This window comes from Diabrotica virgifera, chromosome 8 (assembly GCF_917563875.1).
Source record: "Diabrotica virgifera virgifera chromosome 8, PGI_DIABVI_V3a".
NCBI lineage: Eukaryota > Metazoa > Arthropoda > Insecta > Coleoptera > Chrysomelidae > Diabrotica > Diabrotica virgifera.
In genome coordinates this window covers 35,020,584-35,041,275 of record NC_065450.1, presented here as the reverse complement: position 1 = coordinate 35,041,275, position 20,692 = coordinate 35,020,584, and the positions used below count along the sequence as shown (strand labels likewise).

Here is a 20,692-nt window from a genome sequence, read left to right as displayed (position 1 = left end):
TTATCTTTATTTTATTTCTGTACGACTTTGTTCCAAAACGAATCGTTTTAAAGTTATAAGCAAAGAAAGCAGAAAAAAAAGGATGTTTTTCGAAATTTTTAAATATTTTAATTTTTTTATTAATGTTCCGGGCATATTTGAGAAGGAGCGTAAGTCAATTATTATTACTGAAAGTGTTACCTAACTTTATCTGCAAAAATCCGAATGCCACCTCTCACATCCAAAAATACACGTTTTTTACAGATTAGTCCTGGTCTATTTCTATATTATTGTTTTCCAGAGTTATATTCCCAGTTATATTTATAGTTGTATACCATATGGCTGTATACCATAGATTAAATTAAATTACAATGAAGAAAAGATATGCCATTATACATCAGAAGTTTTTACTTAATTGTAGTCTTTCTAATTTGATTATTTTTGGTATATCATAGCTTTGATAGTCTCTGCTTGAGATGATTAGCTTAGATTATAATATGGTTTTGTTTTCAATAATTACTTATTCTGTATAAAGATAGAAATCATAACGATACAACTTTTACATAAAACACATTTATTTTATAGCAAAAGGAACAAAGTATAACTTAACTATATATAACATACATCAGTACAACGAATACAACAAAGTAAAATACATGGCACGTTCTTAATATTTTCCTAACGATATAGATTTGGAGACTAGAGGTATGCTTTTACCAATAATTCTAGATACTTGAATTTTTCTATCTTTCTCTGCAACTGCATATTCGCTTTTAGTGAGGTCATCGATTCTAGATTCTTGTTGTTCTTTGAGGTCTCCAGTGTGGGGATCCTCTACTGCGTATTTGTATTCATACTTTGGAGGAGCCTGAAAAACAATATATTTAAATAATTACTAAATACGAAATAGGAAGTCATTTAACAAGATATTTAAGATGGATAACACTTTAGAATCGTTTGCTACGCTGACGATGCTGTCCTTATCGCCGATTCTGAAGACAATCTCTAAATGCTACTGCATGCATTTAATACTAAAGCTACAGAACTAAATATGCTCCTCATCATAGAGAAGACTAAGTGCCTAGGAATTTCCAAAGAACCGATAAGATGCAAATTAGAAATTGACTCTAAAATTGTGGAACAGGTAAATCACTTCAAATATCTTGGAGCGGAAATAACCAGCTATGTAAATCTCTCAAAAGAGGTCAGAGAACAAACAATGAAAGCAGCTAGAATCTCGGGATACCTGAAAGAAATCGTAAGGAAAAACAAATATCTAAATACTGAAAGCAAAGTCATAATATATAAAACAACAATAAATTATAACATAAGCGGCAGAAACAAGACCCAGGGCCGTCGAGAAGGCGGTACAGCCGGTACATTTTACCGGGGCCTGGCGATATAAGGGGCCCGGCGTCGGCCAGACCAAAGACTCTAAGAATCTATGTTGAAGAATCTAAATTAGTTACCAGTAATTATGGAATAAATCCAGTATTTACATCAAATAAAGAAAAAATCCTGTGAGATTTTTGATGATTTGTCGGGGCCTAGTAGTGATGCGACTGATAATTTTGAGCCCGACGCAATATTTCGCTGGGAAATATTGAATATTGTCATATAATAAGCAATTTAACCAGAATATTTAATGCTGAAAATAAAATTCATTCGCTATTTAAAATTTTATGGATATTCCGAGATGAAGATGAAGACAATATTAAAAAAAAATTGATAGGTATACAGTATGGTGCAAATGAAAGGAATAAATTCGTTATTTCGTAAACCGGCGACTTTAAGGAAAAATCCCGAAACAGGTCGACTTTTATTTTTAAGTTATGATATTTTGGCATACATATCATATGAGTGACGTCATACATCTGGGAACGATGACGTCATCGATGATTTTTTAAATGAGAATAGGGGTGTGTGCTAACTCATTTTAAATGTTCTTCAATTCTCTTTGCATTAACATAAAAATAAATAATTATTTGTAACGGTGGGCCAAATAAAATTGTTTTTTGAAATAAATTCATTCACCAAAAAATACGAATGTACCTACGTAATTTATTTAATTCAGAATACATTTTACTGTTTCCAAAAAACAGGAAAAAAATGATTATTTTAGAAATTAACAGTGATTTTCACTTAAATTCAATGTTCAAGCCATCAAACCGTCGCGTCGGCCACCTGTCTCTTGAAATTTTGAACATTAAATTTAAGCGAAAAGCAATATTTATTTTCGAAATAAACTTTTTTTCTGATTTCTGACTGCAGTAAAATGTATCTTGAATTAAATAAATTACATTACGTTCTTCTTTTTTGTCAATTAATTTAATTTAAAAAAAATGTTTTTGGCCACCCTGTATAAATAATTTTATTAATGTTTATATTACTGAATAGATAATTGAATAGCCTTTCAAATGAGCTAGCACATGACACCTAGTCTCATTTAAAAAAATCATTGATGACGTCATCACGCCCAGATGGATGACGTCAGCAGTATGATTTATATGCCAAAATATCACAATTTAAACATAAAAATCTATTTGTTTCGAGATTTTTTCTTAAATTCGCCAACTTATGAAATAACGAATTTATTCCTTTCATTTGCACCATACTGTATGTATTGCGCAACTTTCATAAAGAAGACATCAGTGAAGAATTGATAGATGAAATTTGTTATTTGAGAGCGATATACACGGATAATATTGGTGACTCTCAACTTTCTCCAATAGATTTGCTTAATAAAATTAAACATCTCAAATTTGGATCGTTATTGGGTTAAGAATATTTTGCACATTACAGGTGACAGTCGCAGAAGCAGAAAGATCCTTTAGTTTTCTTTTTCGCATAAAAAATGCTATGAGGTAATAGCTACAATGAAACAGGATCGGTTAGCTGTCTGTCAGCTTTGTAAATTGAGAATGATTTGGCAAAATCATGCCATTTTTCGAAAATTACAGACATTTTTGCCGATCAGAAAACTCGAAAAACACCTGTATTATAAATATTTTCACTATTATAAATATAGCGATACGCTTTAATTACTATTTTTGTTAAATTTTTAATAACTTTTCTCAAAACGAAATAACATTTAATATACAAACCATATGCTAACAAGGGCCGTTAAGTTTAAGAAACGAAATGTATCCCTAAGCAGATTGTATAAAATTAATGTATTTTTTAAGGAAACACTAATAGATTCCGAGGCCAGATTGCCTCTCTTTATGTCAACTTCTTAAAATACAGAAAGTTTCTCATCTTTTAAAACGCAGATGTTAGTAATTTATTGCCTTTCTAGCCATATTGTAAACCGCAAGCATGATGGCATAATAGAGTGTTGTGGTCTGGCAGTATCGACACAGCAGGCGAACGATTCAGACACACCCTCGCTAACAAACCCTTACGAGATATTAAACGAAGCACGCTTGTTTACCCAAAATAAATAAATATATTACTGTTCATTGTTTACACTTATTTTTAATTGATTCCGTAACCCACCATTGGAACATAAATATAATCAAAATTTAATCAAAATTATATTTGAAATGTTTCTTATTATTTCTTATTATTAATTTTATTTCTATAAAAATTAAACAATTTTTTTCGCTCTTCACTTTTTGCCGGGGCCCGCCCTTTACTTTTTGCCGGGTCCCGCTCATCCCTCTCGGCGAGACTGACAAGACCAGACACAAATAGAACGTTACAAATTATGAGAACAGTATAAATGAGAACACTGAGAAATATACAAGGCAAAACTCTACGTGACAGAATAAGAAGTGAAGACGTCAGACAAAATTGAGGAATACAGGACATAGGAAGGTGGGTCAGACAGAGACGAAGATATTGGAACAAACATATAAAGAGAATGGAGAAGAGCAGACTCGTTAGAACCGAAAAAACGAATAACCCAGTAGGAAAAAAACCACAAGGTAGACCTACAAAACGATGGCGAGAATGCTGAACCTTATCGTCCGGGGAAGACTTGATAGCAATGAACAGGCAATAGCCTACTAGCATGAGCAAACATTCTAGAAAGAAGAAGAAGAAGAAATGAGAAGTCCCAGATCCGAAAATCTGAAGACCTCTACCTTAGAACTAATTTCTGGGTACAACCTTCTACAATTTACAAGGCAAGTAGACGATGAATAAAGGAGACGAAAGGATCTACAATATGCAGTCATCTTCCATGCATTAGTCTAGGTAGAAATTCAAAAGAAAGGTGGTTCCGTGTACTCACAAAATGAGTAAACCGAGAAAATGAAAGAGTTTAATGTTTCATTTCGGTTTAGAGATTATTAAGCATCTCATACATCAGTGTAGCAGCAAGTGCTGCTACACTTCCACTATGTGAACAAGTCACATCACAGCTCAGATGTTACCTGGGGCATATTAGCAAATATTTCACACATCCACGCTTAAGTCAGTCCATGTTTCCTTGACGGATTACTTTTACAGGGCTTTGACCCTAATATTTTTGTAAATTATATCTTGGTGGTTAGCATGTAAACTTCACGTAAGCACTGATGATGACTAGTAAACCAGTCGAAAACTAGTTATGTGATTGTGATGTAGCCCTTGTTAGGGATTTTAAATATACCTTTTATAAAGAATTTTACTATTTTTGTATTACATGGTATACAGCTAACTACAGGAAAACTTTTTCCTTGTGGATTTTTAATTCTATTGAGTTCAAATTTGGCTTTTTGTTTTCTTAACCAATATAGATACCATCTAAATATACAATTTTTCTCTTTAGAACGAAATAGACAAGAATGTGATTTACAAGGTGATAATATGAATAATGCCGATGATAATGCAGATTTCCTCGATTGCCTACTAGCGGACGTAGAGCCTGGATCCCACTCTACAGATAGCTTATATTAGTAGAACATGAGAAAGGTAATATTTTTTATAAATTCTTTTAGCTAAATATGCAGTGTACTCGTTTGTTTCCTAAAATACGCTTGAAGATAACGCGTTTGCTGTTATGCAACCGACTGACACTGACCAAAAAGACACAGATGCTTATAGCAGTGACGATAGTCGTGCAGACAAAAATAATGGGTCTATTGAATAAAAAGAAGTATTTGCTTTTACTTACTTAGTAGTAATTGAATAAAGTCATTTCTTTAATGCTGTATTTAATTACTATTAAATAAATAATTAAATGCGAGGAAATAAAAGCAAATACTTCTTTTTATTCAATAGACCCTATATGCGTGAATCCTCTGACGCTGACGAAGAATCGGGATCAGAAAATAATATCAATATTACAACAAATGGTAAGACGAAAGTAAGAAAAGTTTTACAGGTACCTGAAACAAACCAAAAGGGGAAAAAAGAAAGCGCAACTCAGAAAACTGGTTGAAAAATAAAGCGAAGCGCCTACGTAATTTAAGAGAATCCTATGTACCTTCCTCTTCTAAAAAAAAGTTATTGCAGCTAAAAAGTTGTTACCGCCATGTACAGATCAATGCAAATTAAAATATTTCCAACGTTTTTCTGAAGAAAATCGTCAACAAATTTTTGATGATTATTGGAGACTGGGTAACGTAGAACAGCAAAGAAAATTTATATCGGCTTCTATGACTCTCGTACACCCTAAGTACAGGAGTACAGGTACGTTCGAGACAGTGTTGCCAATCGGCGGATAATTATCCGATTTGCGTACCTTTTTGAGAGTTGTATCTTCTTCGTATCTTTAAATATATCGGATATTTGCGGATATTTTTCAGTGTATCTACCATCGACTAAAATTTTCTCATCCATATATTCCCAACACCAACAACACATTAATTTTGTTTGGTTCCACCCAAATTTGTATAAATAGACTATACTGGATGAATGTTAGTGACATCCGATACTTTTCATCTTTTGACAAAAGGGACATGTGCCGATTCTTTTGTTTAGAATTTAAATGCACAAGTGCATCCACTTAAGGCATACTAATCCAATTCAAATTTCAAAAACCGTCTGCCCTCCGATGTTATTTATGAGTTTTTAGTTTTTAGTTTTTAAACTTATGAAAGCTAATTCACGCACGATTTAGTTTTATTTTCATTTTATGTAGTGCAGTGCTTAAGTAAACGTTTCCAGATTTCTCGGACATGAGATGTAGTTAAATCTAGTTCTTTTTTGTAAAGTTCTATCAAATCTAATATCTTAAACAAAACCATTTCATCAAAACATGTTATACTTACCTAATTATATTTATGATTTTTTGGAATGTAATGGTACTATGCAGAAAAGAACTTTCCGGTACAGAAACGTCACTTTTCTACACACTAGTGTCAGTTATGCTGTGAGAAAATATTAAGTTTGTTAACATAAAATTGTGCAGAAAAATGCATTTGGAATAGTGGTTGTAGAAAAATCTACTTATTTGAAACTAGTAATATCTAGATATCTACTAATTAACTCAAAAATCCTTCAAATTTTTTGCCTATAAAAATTATTTAGTCGGGCATTAACGTTGAACGCACCAAGGGTATTATGGATAATAACTTTAATACCTTAATAACTACAAAACTGTCAAATACATCTCTATTTTTTTGTTGTAATAAATCTTTAATTGTTAAAAGAGCGTAGGCGCAAAATTTCGGACCAATAATCTTTAAACGTATTTATTTTTTTCGAATCCTGAGAAAACTCATAAATATTTTTGAAAAATTTGAACGCAGAATAAAAGATTACGTTATTACCGAGGGCTGAAAGTCCCTTAGAATAAACAAAATGTTTCTTTTGAATGAGATATTTGAAATTAAAAATAACACTTAATATTCTCTTTTCCTTTTACCCCTCTAACATATTAGAATAAAAATTATAGAAATCTTCAGGGACTTTTGGCCCTCGGTAATAATGTAATCTTTCATTCTGCTTTTAAATTTTTAAATAATACTTATTAGCTTTCTCAGGACTCGAAAAAAATAATGCATTTTAAAAGCATTGACCAGAAATTTTGCGCCTATGCTATTAATGTAGCTGTAGTTTATTTTGTATTGATTTATTTATTATTTATTTTTCCAGTACCTAGTTTTAGGTAGTTATTACGTTTTAATAAAATAATATTTAAAAGTGTTTTTTTTTTACTTAAATAATTATAATAAATTAATAAAAGGATCCAAATAATGAAATATTTAGATTTATTTATTTATTTAGAATTTAACACTCACGATAATACAAAATACGAATAATATAATAATAGTAAGTAAATAGTATTTTCCACCTACCTCTACCGAAAGTATACTTTTCCGGACCTGATTGTAGGTAGCAAAGTTGTACTTTTCCTCCCTAGGGAGGAAAATATTTTCCTCCCTAGGGAGGAAAAGTAAAAGTGACGTCATGGTATTTCATTCATGAAATATAACTTATTGACGCCCTGTACAATATCTATTTTTTATTACCTAAGTATCTATACATTTTAACGTTTATTTATAAAACACTCTGTATTTTGCAGGATGGTAAAAAACAGTAAATTGTAATTTTGATTTAACAATGTTTACATTAATAATTTCACTTATATTTGACAGTTGACAGTTATATTGCACCTACTTGTTAGTTTTAGTTTTAATAAATTTTGTTGGTTAGTTAGGTACATAAATAAATTAAGTAAAAATGAAAAATGACTTGTTATTAATTTGAGGAAGGTGGAAAAACCATATGTATAACATGGGAATAAAGTGCCTTTTCCTCCCTTGAATGATTACTGCCGTCCGCTACGCGTCGGGCAGTAAACTTCATTCTCGGGAGGAAAAGTAGCACTTTCCTCCCTTGTTATACAAATAGCTATTACATACATGAATTAGGTAATAATCAGCTAGGATACGAGATTTTCATCTATAAACGAAAATTTTTAAACTGTGAAATAGAGAATCCAGTAGATTAAAGGGCCGGTTGTTCGAACGCTAATCAAAAATGGAATCAACTGATCATTATCAAATATTTAATTACTGTCAATGTCAACTTTGATTGGGTAGCTGAAAACATAATTTATTAAAATTATGAGATTAATTGATTAATTAATAAATTATGTTAATAATTGTTACGTTAATTGATAATTAATAATTAATTAATCAATCAATTATGTTAATTATCATAATGATAATTGATTACAATCAACTGATTGGCGTACGATCAACGGATTTTGTTATTTGATGGTTGTTAAGGGGACTAAAAGAATAACATTGGCAACATTGATTTTAATAACAGAATAATTTTTGACCTAGCGAACCTTTTCGTGACAAATCGGATATTTTTCGAGAGATCATCGGATAATCTAGAGAAATGCGTTTGGCAACACTGGTTCGAGAGAATAGTCATAGGCGCCCCAATAATGCATTTTTCTTTGAAGTAAATGGGCTAAGGAGTCGTGTATCTAAATTATTTTTTAAATCTACCTACCGTTACAGACAGGCCACTAAGAACTGTCCTCCAAAAAAAAAGATCTGTTTACAGGAGGTATGTTATCATCTGATTTAAGAGGGAAACACGGACATCATGTTAAAGTCGACGAAAACATAAAAAATGATATCAGAGAACACATTAAATCAATGCCCAGTGTGGAAAGTCACTATTGCCGTGCCAAAACTGAAAAGCAATATATAGAAGGAGGTAAAACAATTACAGAGCTACATAGGGACTATGTAGTTCTCTAAAAAAAAAAGAAAAAAAACAAAAAAAAACAAAAAAACATGAAGCTACAATTATTATGGGAGACTTCAACTCAAAGGTTGGTGCCGAAATTACACAGGATATAACCGGAAAGTATGGACTTGGAGAAAGGAACGAAAGAGGGCAAAGACTAATACAGCTCTGCCAAGAAGAGAAATGCATTATAGCAAATACTTTGTTTCAGCAACCTAAAAGACGACTATATACCTGGAAATCTCCAGCTGATCAAGAGGGAAAGATAGTCAGAAATAAAATTGACTACATTATCATTAATAGAAGGTTTAGAAACAGTATTACATCTGCAAAAACATACCCAAGTGCAGACGCAGTAACTAACCATAATCTGCTCTGTGCTGGATTCAAACTAAAACTAAAAAGGATAAAAGCCCCCACAACACAGAAGAAACCTAATACTCGACTCCTAAGAAATGCCGTAATAGCAGATGAGTTCGGAAATAAGATAAATCGTGAGATTAAAAAACAGTTAGAAAGATCTGAACAAGAAAATATCGGTCAAAATCTAGATATCATGAATTCCGCCATGGTCACCATAGCAAACGAAGTTTTGAAACCAGAAAAAGACCAAATAAAGAAAAAGGATTGGATGACCGATAAAATACTAGACCTTATTCAACAAAGAAGAAATTGGAAAAACAAAGACGAGATTCGGTATAGAGAGATATATCGACAAATAAGATACGAGGTTAAGCGAGCAAAAGAGGACTGGATGGAACAAAGATGTCGTGAAATGGAAGAATTACAAAGAAAACATGACGAGTTTAATATACATAAAAAGCTTAAAGAAATTACCTACACTCAGAGAAAAAGAACTCCTCACTTTATGAGAAACTCCAAAGGTAACATAATTCTCGACTTGGATGAAAAAAAGGAAGAATGGACTAACTATATAAAAGAGCTCTTCCTGGATACGAGGCCACCACTTAACACCACAAAGTATACGAATACTGGTCCTAGTATTTTAAAAGCGGAAGTAGAGAAAGCCATCAAACAGAGCAAAAATGGGAAATCTCCAGGCCCTGACCAAATACCATCAGACTGGCTCAAACTTCTGGATGACGACAATGTCTCACAATTAACAAACATTTATAACCATATATACGAGACTGGAATTATGCCACAGATATGGTTTGAGTCTACATTTATTCCACTCCCAAAACAACCTAATACATCATCATGTAAAGACTTTAGACTAATTAGTCTCATGAGCCACTCTCTCAAGCTACTTCTTAAGATAATTCTTAATAGAATCAAGCAGAAATGTGAAGAGACAATGGGAAACAAACAATTCGGTTTCAGAGAAGGATTGGGAACAAGGGAAGCTTTGTTCTCAATGTTAACATTACTTCAACGATCATGGGAAGTACAGAAACCAATTTACGTCTGCTTTATAGATTTTGAGAAGGCGTTTGATAGAGTTCAACATGATAGGTTGTTTGAATATCTAGAAATGATTGGAATAGATGATAAAGATCTAAGACTTTTACAACATCTATATTGGAATCAAGTAGCTTCTATTCCTGGTAGACGGCAAAGAAACAGACAAAATTTGCATTCAAAGAGGTGTCAGACAGGGTTGTGTGTTATCCCCAACTTTTTTTAACGTATACTCAGAAATAATTTTTAATGAAGCCTTGGAAGGACAATGTGGAGGTCGAATCGGGGGAGAAACTATTAACAACAAAGATATGCAGACGACACCGCGATCATGGCTGAAAATATCGAAGATTTCCAATTCCTTATTGATCGAGTCACTAGAGAATGCTCCAATAACGGACTTAACATAAATGCAACAAATACAAAGTTACTTGTGGTTAGTAAACAAGACGTCGGCCCTATGCAACTAATTGTCAGTGATGAATCAATAACAAAAGTTAACCATTTTAAATACCTAGGATGTTGGATAAACGAGACACTAAATCCGGATGAAGAAATTAAAACTCGTATAGAAATTGCAAGAGGAGCATTTATGAAACTTAGATCTATTCTGAGCAACTCTCAGCTGAACTTACAACTAAGAATCAAGTTCCTAAAATGTTATGTGTATCCTGTATTACTATATGGATGTGAAACCTGGATCATGAAGGTTAACATGATGAACAAATTAGAAGCCTTTGAGATGTGGTCGTATCGTAGAATGCTCAGAATATCTTGGGTTCAACGCATTTCAAACAGAGAAGTCTTAAACAGAGTAGGTCAAGGCGAAGGTGACTTAATGAAGATGATAAAAAAGAGAAAACTTGAATATCTGGGGCATATAATGAGAGGTAGCAGATACAGGATGCTGCAGTTAATACTCAATGGAAAGATCGACGGAAAAAGAGGAATTGGTCGAAAGAAATATTCATGGCTCCGAAACCTTCGTCAATGGACTGGCTTATCAGCAGATCAATTGTTACATGCCGCACAAGATCGAGAACGATATCGGCAAATTGTTATGGAAGCTACCCACGCCTAAACATTTGGGCACGGTACTTAAAGAAGAAGATAGGGACTATACCAAAATTTGTGAAGAGAAAAATCGACCGTTTGGAAACTTCATGTTGTACACTCGTATTTTTAACGAAGAATTTAATCTGTCTTTCTTTGTCCCAAAGAAAGACCAGTGCGAAGTATGTGTTGGATATAATTACGCTACAGAAGAGGAGAAAAAGGGTCTATAGATCAATTATAACGTGCATCGTGTAGAAACAGATTTATCTCGAAAAGAAAAGGAAAACGATAAAAATTCGGACATCTTGGGTATTAGTGCACCCTATGTAGCGCACAGCTGAATCAGCTTATGTTTGTGCGTCACAGTGTGGCCATGCCATTTTTTTCATAATTTCAATCAATGTTAAATGTACCTACAAGAATAATAGAATAAGAGCGTCTACTTCTCCGTCATTATACTAGGTAGAATGACAAATGAGGTATGAAATGAAAGCTTATAATCCAAGGATACTACTAAAGGTGAGAAATTAGACCTAGATTGCCTGTCCCTCAAAAAATAACCGTTAGATTGGGGATTTCTAATGTCGACATTAAAAGTTGCACTATTTTTTTTTCTATAAAACATTTTGATCTAAAACTTACCAAAAAACTTCTTTGTACTCTCTATTTTCAAATAAGCTTGATTAAGAAGCTAATTTTAAACTTCGACACAAAACTTTTGCGATTAAAATTTGCAATTTTATTTAAAAAATCATAACCTTTATCATGATAAGAATACAAACTAGAAGCAGGTACCTTTGTCTTCAGAAATGTTAGAGCTATATGCTGTAAAAATTTCAGAAAAAAATATTAAAATGGAACAGAGTTGTAGCGAGGTAAACGCAAAAAACGTGATTTAATTTTGTTTTATTTTAGGTTAAAATTTCGATTTTGACAATGTTCCCCCACATAAAATTCAAAATAAACCTCATTTTCGTTTTCAGCACCCTCGAAAATATAAAGTATGAATAAAATTAGCCATTCGCCCCTCCTTGGTCAGTATCTCAAAAACTAAGCGCTTTTTTGAGGGTGTCCCGCTCGTGTATAATATCACAAAAAACTGTAACGTGATAGTACGAAAAAATAGAGGATACGGCAACGGTGTTACAAGTGATGGTCGGATCCAATGCCAAAATCTACACAGACATATTAGGGTGCACTAATCCAAGATGTCCAAAAATTCTAACAACACGGTTGCAGTCTATGATCTTCAGGCGGTTTTACCATGCCCGTCTGGAGAAGCCTCATCCTTCTATTATGTTTCCAAAGTGAACATTTATAATCGAACTATCTGCAACAGTCAAACTAAAAATGTTCAATGTTACATGTGGCATGAAGGAGAGGCTCTAAAAGGAGTAAACGAAATAGGTTCATGTATACTAAAATACCTCAATAGTTTAGAAAAAGAGAAAAATAGGAATATTATATTTTTTCCTGATAACTGTGCAGGCCAACAGAAAAACCGTTTTATGATAGCTGCATTTTGATAGTGCTCATTAAGTTATTGAACGCCAAATTAAAAGATCAAAAAGGTCAGGACCTGTATACAGAGAGAGTCTGTAAAGTGGAATAAATTCAATATCTCAAATACTAATTGTTTTTTTGGAAAATGCTCAGACCCGTCGGTTAGTATTTCAAATTGTCCTTTTTGACATTCAATAAAAATGTATACAGGGTGTCCCAATTTAGAGATATGACGTCATCGTCGATTTTCTTAAATGGCAACACTGTCATTTTAATAGCTAATTTGATAGGGTTTGTAAAGTTATACATAACTGCAAAATATCAAATTTTTATTCTCTACCATTTACAAGACAATAGAAAATAACAAAGTTATATCTGTAATTTGGAATATATTCAATAATTAAAATACTAACTGTTTTTTTGAAAAATGCTCAGACCCGTCGATTAGTATATCAAATTGTCCTTTTTGACATATAATAATAATGTATACAGGGTGTCCCAATTTAGAGATATGACGTCATCGTCGATTTTCTTAAATGGCAACACTGTCATTTTAATAGCTATTTTGATAGGGTGTGTAAAGTTATACACAACTGCAAAATTTCAAATTTGTATTCTCTACCATTTAGATGATAATAAAAAATAACAAAGTTATGAAAAAGAAGTAATCAACTAATAATTGAATTTAATTATTTCAATAAATTAAGCAAAAACTCATAATGTTGCCCTCAATTATTGTCAAATTGTCAATGGGCAACGTTATGAGCATTTGCTTAATTGAAATAAATAAATTCAATTATTATTTGATTACTTCTTGTTCTTCATAACTTTGTTATTTTTTATTATCTTGTAAATGGTAGGAAATAAAATTTTGAAATTTTTCAGATGTGTATAACTTTACACACGCTATCAAAATAGCTATCAAAATGATAGTGTTGCCATTTAAGAAAATCAACGATGACGTCATATCTCTAAATTGGGACACCCTGTATACATTATTATTATATGTCAAAAATGACAATTTGATATACTAATCGACGGGTCTGAGCATTTTTCAAAAAAAACAGTTAGTATTTTAATTATTGAATATATTCCAAATTACAGATATAACTTTGTTATTTTCTATTATCTTGTAAATGGTAGAGAATAAAAATTTGATATTTTGCAGTTATGTATAACTTTACAAACCCTATCAAATTAGCTATCAAAATGACAGTGTTGCCATTTAAGAAAATCAACGATGACGTCATATCTCTAAATTGGGACACCCTGTATACATTTTTATTGAATGTCAAAAAGGAAAATTTGAAATACTAATCGACGGGTCTGAGCATTTTCCAAAAAAACAGTTAGTATTTGAGATATTGAGTTTATTCCACTTTACAGACTCTCTCTGTATATCCTTGATCAGTATGTGACGCTTGTACGCAGTGCTAAAAAATCTAGAGAACCATACAAAGTTGATGAAATTTGTCATCAAGACATTTATGATCTGAAGCAATTAGCAGCTGTTATGAGTTTAAACTGTTTATCCAAGAATACTAATGGCGAACCCGTAAAAATTTCTGATATAAAAGTTTTGAAATTCACAAAAGAATTCCCTGGAATATTGTTTTATAAAACCTCTTATCAGCAAGAACATTTTGATAGTGTGTTGCTATGGAATCAAAGAAAAAAATATCAAACAAAAATTGAAAAAGGTTTACAAAAATAAAGTAGGGATATCAGAAAAAAATAAGAAAGGGCTGATGTCATTATTTAAAAAAAATGTATCCCCAAGTGCTATTTGCCATTTTATGAGTCTTTGTAGGTTACTAGTTAGGTGCCTGTTATATTCAAGTATTTTCGTTTTATCAAGTGTTTAAGCAAGAAACCCATTATGAACGGCCGGCACGGCACAGCCCGGCACAGCCCGGCCCGGCACAGGACAGTCCAAATTCATTTGTATAGTTTTAAATGCAACGTAACCCATTATGAGCGGCCGGCTCGGCCCGGCACAGGCCAGCACGCAAACGGAACGGCCAAAATTCTCCGAGGAGAATAAAATCCGTTGAAGTCGAACGGCCAGTCGGCGCCAGTGCGTCATAATTGATAATAAGCAGATATATTGTTGATTTTTTAATTGAAAGCGCGTTGTTTCTTTTGAAATAAAATAATATGGACGAGCTTTTCATTGAGAGTGTCAGAGAATACCCATTTTTGTATGATGAATCGGACTCAAGTTATCATGATAGTAAGAAAAAGGACAATACATGGGTAAAAATATCCGAAAATTTTGATCAACGGACAGGTACGTACATTATCTTTTAACCATGAATTCGTTTTTTTAACATGATGCATATTCTTTAAAATTGTGTAGTTTATGTGTTTTAAAAACTTTTATTTTACGATAGTTTTTAAAATACATGATCATTTTTCCGGTGCCGTGCCGTGCCGGCCGTTACAAATGGGTTTTTGGACGTGTCGGCCTGTGCTGTGCCGTGCCGGACTGTGCCGTGCCGGGCGTTCATAATGGGTTTCTTGCTCGACATAAAATGCTTATTTTAGTTTTTCTTCTATATGTTTAATAATATTTTTTTATACTAGTAAGATAATTTTCACATTATTATAAATAAAATTTCATTTCTCAAGTTAATACTTTCATTAATTTTTTAAAAAGTGACCAACATTTTAAAAGAAAAATGACATAAGTCAAAATTTTCATATTTTTTCCTTTGCATCAGATATCATATTTTTTTTGGTTTTGCTTCTTACACAATTAGAAACATTCACTTATCCATATTCTTCGTTTTGGATTTGAAAACTTTAGCAATTACCGTTTAAAACTGACAGTTAAATTAAGATCTAAAAAATCTATTTTTTTCTCTCCTGAAAAAATGATGTTTTTTGACTTGTGAAACTGTTCTTCCGGATGAGCGATAAGTTATTTAAACAACTAAATAATTGGTTCGAAAAATTGACAAAATGAAACTTTTAGATATTCCTCCATAGATCCCTACCGAAGGGTGTTAACGCCTAATAACGGAGTATATATATATAGATAAGTATTAAGTGGCTTAAGAGTGGAAAAGAATAACACAACTGACACGGTAAACTTTCGGTAAACTGGAATATATCTTGAAAAACACGTCCACACCTATAAACTTAAAGAAAAAATGGATAATGCATGCATACTACCAGTTTCTATCTGCGGGTTTGAGACCGTAGCCCTTACCAGGGAATCTACTATAAAAATTAATAGAAACAGTAAAAACCTTCCTGGAATATCACTGAGAAGAAAAATTAAAAACACCAAGATAAGACGAGACTGATCAAAATAAATGGCGCTGGCAGGTCACATAGCCACATTTCATATGTCAAATGCACACGGAGAATTCTAGAATAGAGATCAAGTGAGACGGGAAGAAGCATGGGAAGACCTTAAAAGAGATGGGTAGATGACATCAGAGCAGTGGCAGGCAAACAGCGGATTACATTTGCGCAAGCTAAAGAAAAATGCATTAATATTTCCTATCGCCACCTACGCTTCAGAAACATGGACCATCAAAAAAGCCCATTCAAAGCGTATAAAGGCATTTGAAATGTGTTTATACCGTAAATTTTGCGCATACCATGGACCGCACATCGCACAATTAATTCAATACTAAGTATACTAAATTTGCAATCAAAATTTCTACTGCAATTTTGCAGTAAACAAACCAAGACACATTAAATGCTACTAGGAGCACTCCCGAATCATAATTTACAATGTATATACATTGTAAATCCCAAATCATGATTTCCAAAGTTTATACATTGTAAATTATGATTCAGGAATGCTCCTAGTAGCATTTAATCTCTTGGTTTGTTTATTTCTACTGCATCTTGATTGTAGTTAGACTAACCACAACTATCAACCAAAATATTCTGAGATATATATTTTGGACATATAACTAGAAGAAGAGAAGAGTTGAAACGAATGATAGTTGAAGAAAATGTAGCGAATAAAAGATCCAGAAAAAGATCTCTAGTACGATAACCATACCAAATACAGAACATGAGTGGTTACTTATTCTTCGAAGCAAAGCTTTGGAGAGAGACAATTGGACAGAAATAGTCAAACAAATTACATGACACCAATATATGCTTATGAAGAACAAAATATAGAGCAGGAGAGATAAAGATGGAAACAATTGAGAGAGACCTACATTCAGGACTGGCTGGAAAATCGTTGACGAAGAAGAAAAAGAGAGAGTGGCTTGAAGTTTAACGAGAATGAACTAGCTAACAAATACTTGACAGAAATTCTGTTTTAGAAACTGAAGTAGAAACAAAACCATACTAAAGAAACTAAAAATAAACGTTTATCTTAAAAAATAATAATACAAAATCTTGAAAAGTATTGGGAATATAATCAGGTCAGGACGTATGTACATCAGATCTTTATAGATTTCAACCAGACTTATGTACATATTCTAACGGGCTTATTCAATTAATCGTGCAATATTATGGAAGGCAATGATTGAGCACGGCGTACCCAAGAAGCTAACTGCGGTAACACAAATGTGTGTAAGTAACTCGTTTGCATAACTTAGAACAGGGGGGGGGGGGATATCAAATTCTTTCTGCCTAAATTCTGGACTGAGACAGGGAGATTCGATGTCCCCAGTGTTATTTAATCTGGCCTTAGAATATGTCATGCGAAAAATTTATCCAAAAATCAAACCAGACCTAACTGCTCGGGGAGCAAAAATCATACTCGCCTTTGCCGATGACGTAGACGCAGTGGCACAGTCAACATTAGATACAAGGATATTTTCTCGAGCTTTGAAGAAGCTGCATTAAACATCGGTGTAAAAATAAATGTAGCAAAAAAAATACATGGTTGTCTCAAAATAGGAACGACGGCGAATAAGGCAAAACATTACTATAAACGATCATAACTTAGAAGTGGTTAAAGAATTTAAATATCTAGAAGCAACAATCAAAAATGACAACAAAATAGAGCGAGAAGTTGAAACGCGAATAATGGCAGGAAACAGATCATTCTTTGCAATCCACCATCTAATGATGTCAAAACTTCTTTCATGAGGTGCAAAATATCCAGATATATAAGACCATAATACTACCAGCAGTCGCGTATGGAAGCGAAACATGGACGCTAACAAAAAGGGAAGTAAATAAATTGCTGGTGTGGAAACGTAAAATCCTTCGACTGATATATGGCCCTTGCAGAGACAGCGCCAGCGTGACAAACGAATGAAGGGGCAGATACAATAACGAGTTGTACTCTCTCAACAACTCTCTATTCGGCAAGGAAAATCTAGTCAGATATATAAAGACCAATAGACTCAAATGGGCAGGGCATGTAGGAGCCTGACAAGCTTTAAACTAAATTTAAAGGAATTTCTGATGACACACACTTTTTATACGGTTGAAGAATTTCTTCAATTTTAAATGTATTTTCATTGTTAGTTTGTGTAGTGAAATTGTTTAATTGTTTGTTATATTTACTTAATGTATTACTTTTGACTAATTCTATACAGACTCTGTCTGTCTAAAAGAAAATAAAGTATTTATTTATTTATTTATGTGATACGCAGTAACGACAATAGCCTTATAAACAATGTGTTCTAGAAAAAGGTGGAAAGATGCAGTCAAAGAAGATCTTGAGAAAATGGGAGTACGACAATGGGAATTAGTGGCACAGGACCGATAAACATGGAAGGCAATAGTAAACGCGGCAAAGATTCACGAGGAGTTGTAACGTAACGTCATTGATGATAAGCTTAAAAAATAAAATCTTGAGTAGTATTTGGGACCGTTTAATTTGTAATAAGTGTATTTGTAATAATTAAGGAGCATATTATCACCATTACACTATTACACTATTACACTTACAATTAAATCAACTACAGTCTGCTTTCCAGCTAAAGCAATGCCTTGTATGCCGATGCTTGAGATTCCTCCGTTTAGTCCAAGACCACTACCTAATCCAATTTCACCGATAAGTCCTCCGTGAGTAAGAGCTACTAGTACGGTCATCATCACCAAAACCTATAAATAAATAGTATAAATTAAATATTAGTTATAACATATAAGAAATAAAAATGAAGAATTGAACTACTAAGTGTTTAGATTTGCATGAAAAATTTTTGCTGTAGAATGTTAGATTGAAAAAACACCGAGAACATCACAAAAAAATGAAGTAAATGATGAAAGTAATGAGAGAATTGGAAATGGATGTAAAAGACATAAGAAAAGAACAATACAGACCCGGAGACAAAATCCACAACTAAAGAAAGAAATTAAAAAATAAAAGTCCAACAAAGCGACTACAAAGATAAAATAAGAAAGCTGCAGGAAACAAACGGAAAGGTTATAAATCAAATAGGTCAATTACAAAAAGGAAATTATCACAACAAATAAAAAAATTGAGAAATAATTTGAGAAAAAAAGAAAGAGGAGAAATACCAGGATTAAAAATTGATACAAATGATAAAAAAATATTGCCAGAGACTGTGGAGAATTTTATGGAAAAGAACTTAACATGTCAGTAGATATCAATGGAGCAAGCAGAATAGTAAACAGCGTGAGAGATAATTAAACTAAGAAAGATATTAAACTAGGAAAGAATTAAAAGAAATACTAAAACAAATAGAAGCGAAAGGGATAAAGAAAGGAATATAAGTACATAAACGAAGAAAAAACCAAAGGTAATATAGAAAACGAGAATACACACAAGGAGAATACCTGACAATAATCGCAGAAGGAAAAATATATGGATTCGAAGACGTAGAAGATTTCTACTTCTTCGGGAAAAAGAAATCCAGAAATCCAAGCCGGAATGGTGACTGGTAACCATTGTATGTTTGCTCTAAACAAGTTATGAAGAAGTGAATACAAATCTCGAAGAGTTAAGATAAGAGTATAATAAGAGTATGATAAAATATATAGCATATACCAATGTATTCAATATCAAAAATTCTTTTTCTCAGACTTTATGGCGATAAAATTGTTCTGAGTCAAAATAGATATTAAAGTAATAAAAGAGATGTGGGAAGATCTGACAAAAAAATTGAAACTAAGATGAATAATTGTGCAAGCTTGCAAAATATGCAATAATATTTTATCCGTAGGCATCTACGTCCAATCATTATTCATTTAGTTTTAGGCCTGGATCCCGCGTACCAAAAAAAGTTGATTAATAGCAAGCTGAAACTTTGAAATCTGTTTTTTTTGAAAAAAATTTCATTAAACTCTCATGCAAAAATCAGACTGCTATTTACCACCAATATAACTCCTGTCATTTGACATGTTCTACGTGTCGGACTTATTAAAATACCCAACATATTTGTCGGACAAACAATTTTTTCATATATTATATAAATATTTATTATTGAATAAGCTTAAAAACAACCTGCTAGTTTTCACAAATATATAAATTTATCAGGATGACACGTTCCACAATTATTAAAACTTCCCCTCTTCCAGTATTCCCATACATCAAAGTTTGTCCGACTAGACACCGTTAAGCTATTAACAAATTTAGCTATTAATAAACTCCCTTTCGGTGCGCGGGATCCAGGCCTATTTATATTAAAAAATACCTAATTATAATTACATGTAATTAAACATACTTACTTTTGCAATCATTTTGAAAGTATCTGGTGCTATGAACAGATCAGATGAAACTACGAAAAGTTGTGATAAAATTTAAGTGCGTTGATTAGTATATATACCAATTTTCGTATGGTAAAGTAAATACATACATACATTCACCATCAATTACCAATTTTTAACAAATTTAAATTCAGAACTGAGGCGGCTGATGCAAGTTATAAGACTATTTTCAGTACGTAGTAGAAGTGCGATATTGTTTTGGATTATTTTAATACATATTTAAAGCGTACCTAATTGTCACATGTTTACCAAAAATAGTAATAATTTAATGCATAGGATCAGAAGATAAATATACAGGAGCAAAAATTAAGTGATATAAAAATATAAGGATAAATATAAGGGATTTTTTCGATAAGTTTAATTATTCCACTTTTTTCATCTACAGTCACCGGCACAAAATTCCTCCACCCAAAATTTTTGATTAAGT

General features: G+C 32.5%; 1 protein-coding gene across 1 annotated transcript; it reads right to left on the bottom strand.

Moving 5' to 3' along the window:
- Nucleotides 1-536: 536 nt before the first annotated feature.
- On the bottom strand, nt 537-20,410 carry LOC126890465 (adult-specific cuticular protein ACP-20-like). Its single transcript, XM_050659429.1, has 3 exons — nt 20,227-20,410; nt 18,484-18,639; nt 537-847 (listed from the first exon to the last, which is right to left on the bottom strand). The coding sequence occupies exons 1-3, from the start codon at nt 20,236-20,238 to the stop codon at nt 647-649; spliced, it is 369 nt and encodes a 122-aa protein (XP_050515386.1). The 5' UTR covers nt 20,239-20,410; the 3' UTR covers nt 537-646.
- Between the last annotated feature and the right edge of the window lie 282 nt (nt 20,411-20,692).